Source organism: Akebia trifoliata, chromosome 11 (genome assembly GCF_017979445.1).
Source record: "Akebia trifoliata isolate Shusen 1 chromosome 11, ASM1797944v1, whole genome shotgun sequence".
In the NCBI taxonomy this organism is placed as follows: Eukaryota; Viridiplantae; Streptophyta; class Magnoliopsida; order Ranunculales; family Lardizabalaceae; genus Akebia; species Akebia trifoliata.
Window position 1 is genome coordinate 36192197 of NC_141385.1, and position 15076 is coordinate 36207272.

At 34.7% G+C, this 15076-nt stretch overlaps 1 protein-coding gene across 1 annotated transcript; it reads right to left on the reverse strand.

Annotated features, from left to right (window-relative positions):
* Positions 1–778: 778 nt before the first annotated feature.
* On the reverse strand, positions 779–10598 carry LOC147391422 (TRIGALACTOSYLDIACYLGLYCEROL-like protein). Its single transcript, XM_086459268.1, has 5 exons — positions 10204–10598; positions 8284–8533; positions 3393–3774; positions 2457–2797; positions 779–1113 (listed from the first exon to the last, which is right to left on the reverse strand). Exons 1-5 carry the CDS (start codon positions 10473–10475, stop codon positions 916–918), a joined length of 1443 nt encoding a protein of 480 aa, XP_086315394.1. The 5' UTR covers positions 10476–10598; the 3' UTR covers positions 779–915.
* Between the last annotated feature and the right edge of the window lie 4478 nt (positions 10599–15076).

Below are 15076 nucleotides of genomic sequence, written 5' to 3' on the forward strand. Positions count from 1 at the left end.
GAACAAGTCCGGCTGTGACAAATCCACTACACAGAGTTGAGTACATGATTTTAAAACTTGTTCGAGACTGAGTTTACTCAGAAGCATCATTAGATCTCAAAAGTAACTTGACAAGATAGTCAACGCGAATCATCCATCCATTAAGAATGACCACTTAGCTAAGTGGTAAGACTTTGCGGAGGTTAACCTTCTTACACTAATGTTAACTGTTAACCAATAACATCGTTAACCAAAACAATATATATATATATATATCCAAGACGAGTCGTCCAATATGGACACTATCAATCTTATGTCTTGGGAAAATGTTAAAAGAGTCCTCATCCCTATGTCCACACTATTGGATGTACGACGCAGATCAAGGATCCAAAAACAACAACATGAACAAAATGCACTTACTAACTTTACCAACTTAGCAAAATTGGCATCTTCTTTAAAATGTCAAGTGTTGTTAGATAGCACACCAATAACTCATAAGATGAAAACAGATATTAAACTCAAAAGACGTATAATGAAGCAAAATAAATTCTATTTATTTTATTAAGGATCGTCTTCAAATAGTTTCTTACTACCTCAATCCATGTCATTTTTAAGCTCATTCTTGTTGAGCTCATAGCCAAAAGAAATCTTTCAGTTTAAAATCCGCCATTTTTGGTCTGGACCTCATCACAAGAATTTTGAGAAGAAGAATAAAATTTTAAAATTTAAAATTTCCTATTTTGAATGGCTGAGTACCAACCCCAATTAGATGGTGCATTGTGTTGCAGGGCCCAATTCATGTCCCCGGCTAAAAGCTCAATGTCATTTAACTAATTTTTTATCAATAAATCAAAACAAAATAAAATAAAATTGCAGAACGTATTCCCGCCTGATTTCGTTCTTTTTGCTCACCTTGATAAACAAAAAATTGGAGACCTAGAATTCAAAAAGGCGAAGTTCTATCATTCCCTCCTTCCTCTTTGGAGAATACCAAGCTACAACTTTCCCGGAGCGAAGGAGTCTTAGAGAGTAACTCAAGCTGTACATGACATCCTCAATATGAGGACCAGATTTCCCAGACGAAGAACCAAGCGAAAACTTGGAATCTACTCGAAAGACAATTGGCCCTGCAACCTGCATAACAAAATTTTCACCATAGCATATAAATGGGTTTGGTTGCAGTTGCAGATTTCCAAACCAAAGAAAATGATCTTGTGGATTGAATTTAAATTTTGAATCCTGTTTTTACATCAATTGTACATAAAAGGTTAGCATTTGATGATTGTTAATTATGACAGTTATATTTTTCCCTTTAGATAGAAGTTATTTCTCAATCTCTACCTTCTCCATATCCCATAGAGCTTTGAGAGCTGCTATTGGCATCCCAACTTTTACTTATTACACCCCCAATTATAAATAAAGAAAATAAGTAAATGGTTGAGAATAAGTAAAAGTTGGGATGCCAATTGAAGTTCTCTCTCTCATTATTTTTTGCTATATTTCTATTTTTTGGGTTTAAGATTTTATATGAGCCTAATCATAATTATAAACAACTACTGAAATTGTTTGAATGAATGTTATAACGTTTTGTAATGTTGGGCTAATAGTTTGAGCCAAACCCTTGTAATGTTTGAATAATGTGTTTTAATCCTTTATTGGGGTGTAATAAGTTTTTTCACATAGTTTATATGCTCTCATAGTTTTTTCACACACACACACATATATATATGGGTCGGGTTATTACGACCCCCTTTGCGACACACCATTTTGTCTTATATGGGCAAAAATGTTTGGAATGGGCTGATTTTTTGTGAGGATGATCTCTGTGATGAGGGGATCATCCTGGCAAAAAATCATCCCATTCCAAAACTTCTAACCCCATCAAAATTGATTTACAAAAATTGGACGGTCTATAATTTTTCAACAAAAATCGGACGGTCTAGAAGTTTTGGAATGGGATGATTTTTTGCCAGGATGATCTCCTCACCATAGAGATCATCCTCACAAAAAATCAGCCCATTCCAAACATTTTTGCCCATATAAGACAAAAAGGTGTGTCGCAAAGGGGGTCGTAATGGGGGTCGTAATAACGCAACCCTATATATATATATATATATATATATAGAATTTCTTTGATTAGATTCTTGCCATCCTCCCTACCTGTCATACATTTGAGGCAATCAGACCCACCATTTGATGGATCCCACGATGGCACAGATGACACATTTAGGGGGGCTGGATCCACTCGTTAATGCATCCCATCAAGCAGACATTTTAGGTAAAAAATTAGCATGATTGGACTACGATCATAATTCATAACCACATGATCTTAATTAGCTTTTTCTTTTTTTATAACTCAAAGCAATACAATAAATATGACAATTAGGACAATCTGCTCCAAAGATGGATGATTGCTCCCATGCTAATGTGGGCAATCATTTACTTTGGATATATTATTAATTGAATAGAAAAGATACCTGCTGTTGAAAGATCACATTAAGCCTTGGGGAAGCAAGTGGGTTCACTTCACTTCTAACTGGAGAACTCTTAAAGACACTGGAAACTAGATGGGCAGCGCCCCTTGCAAAGGCTGAAGCCGAACAGATGTCCACACGAGCATCCACTCGGGTCAGATCCCCATATAACTTCCTGAATTTCCCATGTTGGAATGTATAGCAAAACGACCCATACAAATCAGCACTAAATGGGCTTCTGTGCTTGGTGTTTGAAATGATGGCCTCCCCATCTTCTGATTGTACCCCCGAGTGAACAGCCGCTGAATTCTCCTTGCCTCCAAACCAGGCAGTAGAGGTACCACCTAATGTAGAGAATCATGAGAGAACAAGTGATGAATCAAAAAAGAACTCATAACATAGAAAACTATATTGGTATCTCTAAAAAATTATAGTGTAAAAATGGTAACTAAAAGACATGGAAATTGAGATTATACTATAATCAATTTTATATACTTGAATCCTGAATTATGTAATTAGATACATGACACTGACCAGCATCAATTTGCATGGAGCTTTTACCCTGTAGTTTAAACCATAGTCACCAAATCGGGATTTGGGAATGAGTTGGCAAGGAAAAAATTTGATAAAATTGGGAAAAAAATATTCAATGAAATCCTCATTATCTGATGCTTCATCAATAAAATGGTCACCATCATCTTCATTAAGGTCATCTTTCATCGTCTGATACAATCGTAAAGTTCATAAAAGTCATGATTTATTGAAAAAGTCGTGATTAAATCGGTGAAGGAAATAAATCAGAGAACTAGGTGACTATGATAACAATTCCAATGTTTACTATGGAAAACTGCACTGCAGTAAAATCTAATCCACTTGAAGAAACAAGAAAATTTAATTTCCATAACTAGTAATAGTGATTCAGCAAGTAAGCAACATTACCAATAATTCCGGATATTGCAGCATGAGGTTCTTTTAGACGTACATCATAAGAGGGCCACCGATACCGACCCTTGTCCGTCTCAATAATGATATCTTCTGGTCTCTCCTTTTGTCTCCAAATATCTCTGCTCTTCTCATAAGAAAAGGCAGCTTTAGCACATAATCCAGGCAACAGAGCTAAAGGTGGGTCATCAATTGTGGTGTTAAAAGCCTTCGGATGGCCACTATTTTTGTGTACACCGAAACGGTATCTCAATCCAGAATCAGAAACAAGAGATGACAAGTCCAAGGATATTGATTCAGGCACATCCCAGTATCCTCCTTTACGGTCAATGAAAAGCTCAGGCCAGGCCGCTTCCAATGTAATATCGTGTTGAGGTAGCTGAAAATATGCAAGGAATGTTTATGTTAAGATATCTGGTAGGATTTCCATGTACATATAGGAGAGGGGAATTAGAAATAAAATGATCCAATAGAGTAAAACCACCAAGACTTAGGGTCGCCAATAGATCGGATCAGACACAAAACCCGATCCGATAACTTAGCGTCTGGATTGGTATTTTGGATTCTGACAAGGATCCAATCCGACATTTTATTGGATCAGATTTGGATCAACCATGTCCCGATCCGATAAGGACCCAAATTGATAAAATGCTAAAAGGTATATAAATTATATGATATATTTGTTGAAATATGTGAAGTTTATATATAAAATTGGGTTTGACCCGATCTGGACCTGATTGTTATTGGATCAGGTCTGGATCTTAATATTGAGATCCGATAAACCCAATCCAATAAGAGTTCAGTCCGATACTTATTGGATTCAGTCCTGGATCCATTCCTTATTGGATTGGTACCAAATAGACCCCAATCCGATCCGTTGACAGTTTTACCAAGAATGAAAGATTTATCATAAAACTCTGTAATTTTGACATGTGCACCGACACGGTGTATCTCTTGGTGTTACTGTCATTTTGATCCCGATTAAAATTTTTTGGATGTTTACCAGGGTAGCATTGCCACTGAAAATAATTGCCAAAAAAAGGCCATAGTGTGGGTTTTTTGTGTCATCGGTAAAGAGAAAGGGGAAAATACAAATCACCTCTTCCTTCATTGCCCCAGAGTAGATCTATTTGGTGTCATTTATTTCTTTTCACCTTATATGCATTGTATTCTTCCATATTCTTTGCTTTCCCTATCTAGCTGGTCCAATTATGCCTCTAATGCTAGAGATAGAATCAGTTTGAGCCTTTTATGATTTAATATTTGCTGGTGTTTTGATGAGGTGTATTAAATCCTTTCAAAATTAACTTCATGAGGTGTTTTCTGGTGTTCTGATTGTTGGGTAGTCATCCTCTGCCAATTCTTTGTAGGTTTTCTAGACCTACTACAGCTCAAAAGGTGGGAAATCAAATTTTTTTTTTAAAACTACAAGTTTAGAGTGGGGAGCTGGTGAATATGGGAAAGCTATCAATCGACTTGGGATGTGATGCAATAGTTTTCCCTAGATCTACCTTGGTCTTTTGTTAGGGGCAAGCTATTAATCAATAAATTATGGAATCTCAGTGATTGAGAGGTTGGGAGGAGGTTAGCTTCTTGTAAAAATGGATACCTATCCAATCTATTTGATTAAAAGCACGCCTTCTACCCTCATGATTCGTTGTATGGATTTGTTATTCACTCCCGTGTATTGGCAATAGGTTTGAAATGTTGATCACGGATTTCTTGTGGAATGGACTTGGCAATGTCTAAAAGTACCATATTATGGAAATGGAAAAAAGAGGGGCATTCCAAAGAAATGGGTACGTCTGGATGTGAGGAATCTCAATTCTCAATGACACAAGTAAGCCCTTTTTGGAGATATGGAGTGAACTAGTAGTTACTGGAAAAGGACAGTGGACTCCAAGTATGGGTGTGGAAACAATTGGTGGAAAATCAATTTGGCTCATGCACATATAGATGATGTTTCTACAAAGGAATTTAAATGATCCACTTGAATTCAATGTATACTTTTTTTTTGATAAGATAAAGACATGATCAAGATGACCAAACCAATACGGAGAAACAAAAAACTGAAATGGACGAAAATACAAGATGAAATTACATGGAAATACTATAGATTCACTCCCATCTCCCCATGTCGTCAAAGAACACCCTTTTTGATTCCTCATGAATTTTGCACCAAAAGAAAAACAACCCCAAGATGGAGATGGTAATTTCTTGAATCGATCTCTCCCTACCTTAAAAAATTCTAGTATTTCTTTCTTTCCAGATCATGCAAACAAACAACAATAGGAAGGATTCTCCAAAATTTCCTCTTAGACGCAAGAAAGCCATAGTCAAGGGGAAGCCAGCTCTCAAATAACACACAAATGGAGTTGGGAAAGCACCACAAAATGCCAAACAGACCAATAAAATGTGAATGAATCACCCTATCCAATTTGCAATGCAGAAGGATATGATCCACTGACTCCCCATCCATCTTACACAAAAAAGCAAAAGTGTGCCGAAACGATACCTTTCCTAATAACATTATCCATCGTCAGGATCTTTCCCATGATTGTGGTGACATGAAAAATGAAACCTTGGACAAAACCTTCGGACCTCAGACTTCTACAACCAAAAAATGTGCTAATTGTGAAGTAAAGAGGGCATGATAAAAGGATCTCACTGAGAAATCCCATTCCCAACACCGAAAATCTTCCTCAATGGAGGTCCACTGAGTGAACTATTGACAAGTCTAACGATTGAATCCAACTCCTAATTGTTAAAACCTCTCTAAAAATCGAAGTTCCAATCAATTTTGGGGTCCGATCAAATAATAAAGTTTGAGATTGGAGCTTCTTTCTTCAGAGCCATATATTGAAAGGCCTGGAAATTGGTCTTTAAGGGGAGAGAACCCACATCAACGGCCCTCCCAATGCTTCACATTGGAAACCCTCCCCAATTTTGAACATTACCTTATCCCAAAAGAAATGGAGGACCTTTTGGAAGACCCTCCAAACTCCACAACTCTATGAAACCCAATCCAAACCACTCTCCCAACCAAAAGCCAACGCCCCAAACTTCTCCACAATAACCTTTCTCCAAAGGATGGTGCGTTTGCAACAGAACCTCCACAACCACTTTTTTTTTATAAGCAAAAATTTCATTGATGAAGATGGTTGAGGTGACCAGCTACAAATGGAGCGAAAACACAAGAGGAGCTAAGAGTTAGAAATACAATACACTCACTCCCACCTTCCCATAATATCTTTGAAGAACACCCCTCCAAACTCTTTGAAAACCTCACACCAAAAAAAATAAAATAAGAACTCAAAATGATCTTAACCGGCTCACTCTTCCCGTCAACGCAACATCAATTCCTTTCATTCCAGATTCCCTAACAAACCCCAAAGGGAACAATACTCTAGAGAACTTTCTTGGGCCCCTTGAAAGGAGAGCTTCACTCAGCCCAAGAGTGAAAGAGACTGAAGTGGTCTAAGGAAACAACCCTCAAGCCCAAACAGGTTCAAGAATGAATCCACATGTGATGAGACACCACATAGTGAAGCAAGACATGATCAACTATCTTGGATTACAAACACCAAAGCCACTGTACTTTATTGGAAGGCAAATATGTTTCAAACACACCAAATAGAAATTCTTCTTCCCTTCCAGGTCAAGCCATAGGAAATCCCTAAAGAGCTTATTCAGTTTTACTCCACACTCTCCGTGGTCGATAAGAGGGAGAAAGTACACAAGCATGCTAGCTGGATTGTTCTCAATTAGGATCATCTTACCTCCTTTTGAGAGAGAATGAGATTTCATATCTTGGACTTTCCTTGGGAGTGGCAATACAAGTAGATTTCATGGGGGATAAAATATAGGGTTCAATTGTGGGAGATCTATGATGAAGGGAGTCGCCTCTCAGGGAATAAGGAGTCCTGCTCAATTCTATATTCATTATCAAACTGGACAAGTCTTTAGTCAAATATTGAATGGAAAGTGGAAAGAAAGGATTGATTTGAATTAGCAATATAGAAAGAACCTCAATGATTTGAAGTTGGAGTCCATTTTCTCTTGTCTAGCTTTCCTTAGTGAGGTTATCCTTTCTTTTGAGGGGAATATGACGATATGGCATTCTTTTTAGTTAGAACTCTTTTATTTGGATTTACATCATTATATACCCAATGTAGGGTGACAACATAGTGGTTCTAGTTCGGGTATTAATGCACCCAGAATGGTAACCTAACATATACAACGATTTGGAATCTTGAAAACAAGACATTTGATTTATCTTCTAGTAGAGTATCAAGTTCTAAACCCAGTTTGGTTTGGATACCAAGCTACCCAGAGCTGAAGCCTATATTCAAATGGTTCTAGTTCTAGTGGTTTTGGTACCGGTACCAAAATAGATAGACTGCACTATAATGGATTTCAATTCTAATCAGGTACCTTGGGTGCCCACTAACACCACATCCTCAAATTTTCCTTCTCATTACATGTGTGGCTTTATAATTCTGACACGAACAATAATTTTTATGTGGATTGCAGTGTTGGATAAGATGTGACAGTTGATCATCTAATTAGTCAGAAGTAAAAAACGGTTGACTACCATGAAATGTATAAGACTTGTTTCATTTTTGACATCAACCCCATGCCATCAAAGGGTTTACCTAACGTGAGGATGGTCCAAATAAATGAGCATGTGCCTTGTATACGTTACACCTATAAAAAGACAATTAATGCCTTTTCCTAAAGATGACATAATGTTTCCATATTGTTATTATCATGATTTCACCAAAAGGAAATAAATTTATTTTTTTCTTTTGAAATAACAAAACTATATGTTGGACATATATCTACAATACAAGAGATTAAGGATATGAGACATATTTAACAAACTTGCCTTGTGAAAAAGCATTGCTTTAGTACGGCGGCCCTTTTTCTCACCATGTCCTTCAGTGCTTAAAAGCAAAGACGACGTGGAAGTCAAGGCGAACTGCGTGCACAAACCAAGCGAATATAGTGACTTATCCAGGAAATGCTTTGCCACATCTTTAAATGCGGGCAGTTCCAACTCATCACCATTAGTAATTTCTGCTTTAATGGAAGATATCAGTTTCTTGGGACGAAACTGCCCGATTAATCCAAGCCACCTATGCAACATAAAGGGTATTTCAATGTATGGTATGAGATTAAAAAAAACATTAGAAAATGAAACATATCTATCAACAAGTTATATTGAAAAACCTCCAAACAATTCAAAATCTCAACTCATACATTCCTCTCTTCTTTTAGGCACAATATCCATGATCAAGGAATGAGGATATCAAACTCTAAATTCAAAGCAAGTAGTAGTAGATCAGATATATGAAAATGTGAAGAAGGTTCGAAAAACAGTTCCGAGGAAGTTTCGGACACTACTATAAACAGAGAAGTTTGCTTCATTAACCAATTACTTTGTATATGAATGATCAAAAGAATATGAATGTTAAGTATGTCAATCCTATTACATACTTCCATAACATAGTATAAAATCTTTATGGGAGAGTACCATCAATCTTCAAACTTCACAAGAAAGATTCAAGAAGAAAAATGGGTCGGCTTAGTGTACGAATTCGCTATTTTATAAACCTAACAACATACATAGTGGTCTTGTAACCTGACCATGTCTCTGCCATACTAGTCTTGTTTAAAAAAAAATAAAATTTACTTGATGATAATAACAAATACTTTGAAGGTTACAACTTGCTAAGCTAGTGGAGTCTGTGAGTGTTGGTAACATGGAATTGGGTTCAAGATCTTGCCTTCATCTTTGTGGTCCCATTAAAGGTGGCAGCACCAAACATTCAGACACTGCAAGATTTCTAAGTTTGTGACTCTTGGGTTCAAAACTTGCTTTTACTCACAAGTTATTGATCTCACTAAAAACAGGCTTACCTAGCGGTGACATCAAACACTTTGAAGGTGCCATCTTGCTAAGTTGGTGAAGCGCTTGTGAGTGTTGATACAAGTTATACAACATACCCAGGTTCAAAACCTGACTTCACCTTTGAGTAATTGGTCTCATTAACAATAAGGCACCCGCTGGGAATGTCTATAACGAGTTCTTTTTAAAGATTTATTCAAGAATATATCTATCAAAAATAGAAATTTATCCCCAACCAATGTTAACAAGGCATTTTTTGTTAATTGAAATTGTTGTGTCCATGATGTAACGTGGCCATGTCTCTGTCATGCACATGTAACATAATTCCCAACTCAGTATAAAAAGAACTAAGAAAAGAGAACTCAAGAACAAACATGGAACACACATAAAAAAAAGTGCCCAATAACACATGCAATTACCAAATTCACAAAAATTGGGATACAAAAAAAAATTCCAAATGTACCCTGAATAAATAAAAAAATCATAGAAATTCATCTCCAAAGTCCAGTCATCCTCAAACAGCAACTAAGAAACCAAATAAATGGCATGAATTTTATCTAACCATTCTCAGTTTGGAATTGAAATTCATCTCCAACCCATTACATTTTAAACACAAAGAAAAGCAATAATTAACATGGATGTAAAAACAAACTAACATGCATTTCAGCTAAAACCTTCTAAATCAAGTTAAAGACATCAAGGAAAAAAATCAACATTTATCTATAAACAATTGCATAAAACACAAAGAAAAGCAAAACCCAAGAATAAAACACCAAATTTCATCCAAAAACATCGAAGAATAACCAAACTAACATGCATTTCAGCTAACCATTCTCAATGAACAAACAAAGGGAACACAATCAAACTCTAACACAGAATTTCGTAAGTTTCTTTTACCAGTTGGAAGTAGCGGTTCTGAACAAGAGAGATTGAAGAGAGAAGGAACCCAACTCCTTCTGTGAAGTTGGAGAGAATGAAGGAATGATACCGAGAGGGAACCCATTGCGCAACAACGATACTTGCTGAGCTCGAAGTACTCGACTCGCTCGAGCTCCATCAAGTGGGAACCGCTCGCCCGGCACGAACCGGGCCGTTCCATCTAGGGTTTGAGGAGTCGAAATGTTCAAATCCCAGAATGTAGAATCCATTGCTAGTCTCAGATTCGCCATTTTCGCCTCTCTCTCTTTTTTTTCTTGGGTTTTTCTGCGTCTCTGATGGCTTTTTTTCTTCCTTATCCGTCCTGCATTTGAAATGGGTGGGTTTCGGCTTTGGCTCTGGCTTTGGCACTGGCTGCATTTTCTGGACGTTTTTAAAGGAGAACTTCTATGTGCATCCAAACGTTTAATTGTTACACCCCAATTAAAATTTAAAAAATAAATATTAGGAGAGCTGCTATTGGCACCCAACTTTTACTTATCACACCTCAATTTTCATAAATTATTTATCACATCGCAATTTAAGACTAAAAACACACCATTCAAACATTACAAAAAGTTTTGCTCAAATTATTATATCAACATTAAAAATCCTTATAACACTCGTTCAGATAATTTTAGTAGTTGTTTACAATTATAATTAGGCTAAATAAAATTTTAAATCCAAAATATAGAAACCTACCCCAAAGAGAGAGAGAGCTACTGACACCCCAACATTTACTTATTCTCGACCATTTACCTATTTTCTTTATTTTTAATTGTTGTGTAATAAGTAAAATTTTGGGTGTCAATAGCAGCCCTTGTAAGTGTGTACCCCATTAAGATTCATGCATAAGAAAATATGGGGGTACACACTTTTATAATAAGCCTTTTGAGGCCTTAATGAAAAATATGGGATCACCCATAAAGTGGGTACATCCTATCGCCCATGGACGAATGGACAAGTAAAGGTCTTCAATCGTGAAATAAAACATATTTTAGACAAAAATGCTTAATTTGAATTGTAAAGATTGGTCTTTACAACTAACCAATGTGCTTTGGGCTTACCATACAACTTTTAAAACTCTGATTGGAATGACCTCGTATTGACTTGTCTTTGGTAAAGCTTGTCACTTGTTTGTGGAATTGGAGTAAAAAACCTACTGGGCAATAAATATATTCAATTGTGATCTTGAAAGCTAGCTCATTTAGGAAGTTACAACTCAATGAGTTGGAAGAGATTCGGAATAATGCTTACGGTAATTCTATAATTTATAAGGAGAAAATGAATGAATTTCACGACAAAAATATTTTGAGAAAAACTTTTGAACATGTACAAAAAGTTATCCTTTATAATTTTAGACTTCATTTATAACGCCCCCCAAGTTTTAACACGAATCCCTATGCACATTCTTAACTCATTGCCACCACTAGCTTGCATTGCCCTTTTGCTTAAAGGAAGTTAAAGTCACTTTCTACTCATCAGCACAACCCATGACTATCAATAACTCATTTGTCCTCAATACTCACTCTTCTACTTTTACTAGATCTATTGGCCCTCTAAATGATGGTGATTGTAGCCTCTAAAAATTTTGTAGTAACACTCTTGGCTATAAGTGACCCTGAGGTGCTGGAACCCTTATTACAATTGGTGGTTGCATAGGAGGTACGGGGTCCTAGGGGAGGGACTTGAGGTGGAGTAGTCTCTTCCCCATGAGAGTACACTTGGTGTTCCCTAATCTAAGCCATCTTTTCCATTATCCTTATTCGATTTTCTATGATGAGAGCTATGACCTTCAATATCGACACCTTGTCCCGTAGACGAACCATCTTCCATTGTTCACTTTCCTCTTCTTCTCATATCAATAACTGTGATATGAACAATTTATATGTTAGATTCTTGTAATGAGTAACCATTGTTAGACAATAGCTTATTCATCATACTAAAAAATTTGATCATGTTTTATTTGTGTAAGAGGTCTCTATCTAGCCTTATTTATTAATCACAATGTGGTATTTACATTCGGGATTTTAATTTAAGATTTTTAATCATACTTGACCCATTAAATCCTAGAACTGAAAGATTATCACATGACTTAGAAATAGTGCTATGTATCCTAATTCTATTCTTGACTCTCGTTTAGACTCTAACTAACCTTTAGACTCAAGAGCTTTCTTCTCATACAAAACTAATATTGAGCCATGATACCATTATGTGGTATCAACTAGATCTTCAAAATAGAGCATGTCTATATCCCATATTGACCTAATACTGCACTCTGATACCACTCTGTGATATCATAACTCAGTATTAATTTCCTATAGGACAAAAGCTCTTGAGTCTAGAGGTTTGTTAGAGTCTAGATGGGAGACATGAATATGATTAGGATACACGACATTATTTCTAAGTCATGGGTTGCACTGATGAGTAGAAGGTGTCTCTGGTTTCCTTTAAGTTAAAGGGTGATGCAAGTCAATGGTGACAATTAGTTAAGAATGTGCACGAGATTCATGTTAGAATTTGGGGGGCGCTACACCATTTATTCCTAGGAAAATTGAAATCTCATTAGGTATATCCCTTTATTGTTAAAACAGTTTATCCTTATGGCATTATAGAGATCGAAAATCTAGAGAATAATAATATTTTTAAAGTCAATGGACAACGTTTATAATCATTCTGGGAAAATTTCAACCTAGAAGTTGAATCCACAATTCTAGAAGATCCTATTTATCAAGATTGATTCTTCCTGTCACTTGTGGTCTTTCTATGCATTTTGTGTATTTATTTATTTATTAGTTTTGTGTGTAAGTCCATTCATATCCCTATATTATTTTTTAATCATATTTTCTCAATGTATTATTCATTATTGTTTTTCTTTAAAAGATTAAGGACAATGTTCGATTTAGGTTGGAGGTGTATGCATTTATATATATTTTTTGGGAATAATTTCTGTTAATATTACTGATTACTACATTCCTAAAAAAAAAAAAAAATTGTTCATGCTTCCATAATATTTGTTGAAATATTAGATTCTAAATGAAAAGGCACATGATGCAAAATCTTTTACCAACTAAATTTTGTTTATTTTTAGTGGTGAGTCTATTTTACTAATTTTCAATTAGATGATTTTAGGAATAATTGAACTTTTGAACTCTCATTACACAACTGATAATTTCTAGAGTTTATGTTGATTTTAGTAGTGGTTAAACTAGTGATTACCTATAATGTTAGAAGAGACCAAGTCTGATGAATTATGACTGACTTATTTACTTGGTTGACTGAGAAAAAAAGAAAAAAAGAAATGGTTATTCTTTAGTTATGGAAAAGAACTAGTAAATTAGATTAAGTATTTTGAAAAGAGCTACCCATTGTTTAAGTTTGAAAAAAAAAAATGAATTGAAAGAAAAAATTGGAAAAATAAAAAAATTATAAAGCAAAAAAAATAATGAAAGTATGAAGTGTAGTTCTTGAAAAACATGGGGGATGTGAAAGTTATCATTGTCAAAATTAAAAATGAATAAACTGAAATATTATAGATAAAGTCCATGTGGTATTAAGGTGAACATTCAAAAAATTTACGATCATGAACAGTCCAACTTAGTTTTGAATTGAAATTTTAGGTTAATCTGACCATTTCTTTAGTGATTATAAGTTTAGCTTTATTTTATGAGACGAAACCTTTAGTTATTTGTCAGACTTCACATGTATTCAAGGTCAAATTGTTTTAGAGTTTTCTAATGGTGGATTAGTAATTTGAAATTTTATTTTAAATGTTAGAATTTTTGGTTGAAAAATTATAATATCCTATGCTATAATAATTTTGAGATTGATTCTTGATTAGTTTATGCAACATTTGAAGTTGATTTTTGAACATATTAAATTTGTACTTTGAACATATTAGGGATTGTTGGTCATACTTTATAATGATTATTTTGATTGCTAATTTATACTATTCTAATTTAAGTTGAATTTATTATCATGATTTGGTAATACCTTTGATGGTTTGAAATCAATTTTTTTTGAACGTTTTTCCTTCTATTCCCATATCTCTTACCTTCTATTCCAATTTCTTTCTATTTTTTCTATTCTCCTACTATTATTTATTTCTTTAGACTTCTCATTTTTTTTTTGTCTCCTTCAATCTTCATTCCTCTTTAATTTTTTTTAGTTTATTTTTCTAAGTTTGTTATTCAATAATTTTGATGAACGCTATGGAGATTGTTGATTAAAATCTTACTTAGGACTAAGGGTGAAACTTGAAGATTGTAATTTTATTTTCAATTAACAATCATGGATTAATTTCATATTTTTGAATTAATCTAATGTGTATTAATTAATTGGTTTGATTCAATATTTATATATAAAAAAAAAATTGAGTTTTTGTTCATGATCATCACATTGAATGCTTGAAAATTTTCCTTGATTCATCGTGGATGAATGTTACACTAATTGCTTAGAGAATCTTTTGACATGTGAATGTGCTTTTGACATTGTTGAGTTTTTGACACATGATAACCTTAGATTTTTCAAAACACTTTTAAAAAATAATTTTTTTGTTTAATTGTTATATCATCCGGTTAGGAAGAGTCTTTATTCGAAACTAACCGAGAAAAAATTGAATGAATTAAATTGTGATTTTTTTAGTAGATCCCCGATGCCTTAGTGTTTTTTAATTTTTATTTTATATCTTTTAATTTTTTCTCCAATAAAAGTGTGGAAAATCATTATTTTCATAGTTTGTGTCAAATCTTGTTTCACCTCACATAAGTTTTATTTTAATTTTTACACAATCCCCATGGATTAACCTCAGACTCTTGAGATTTTATTATTTCACTATAACCGTATACTTGGGATA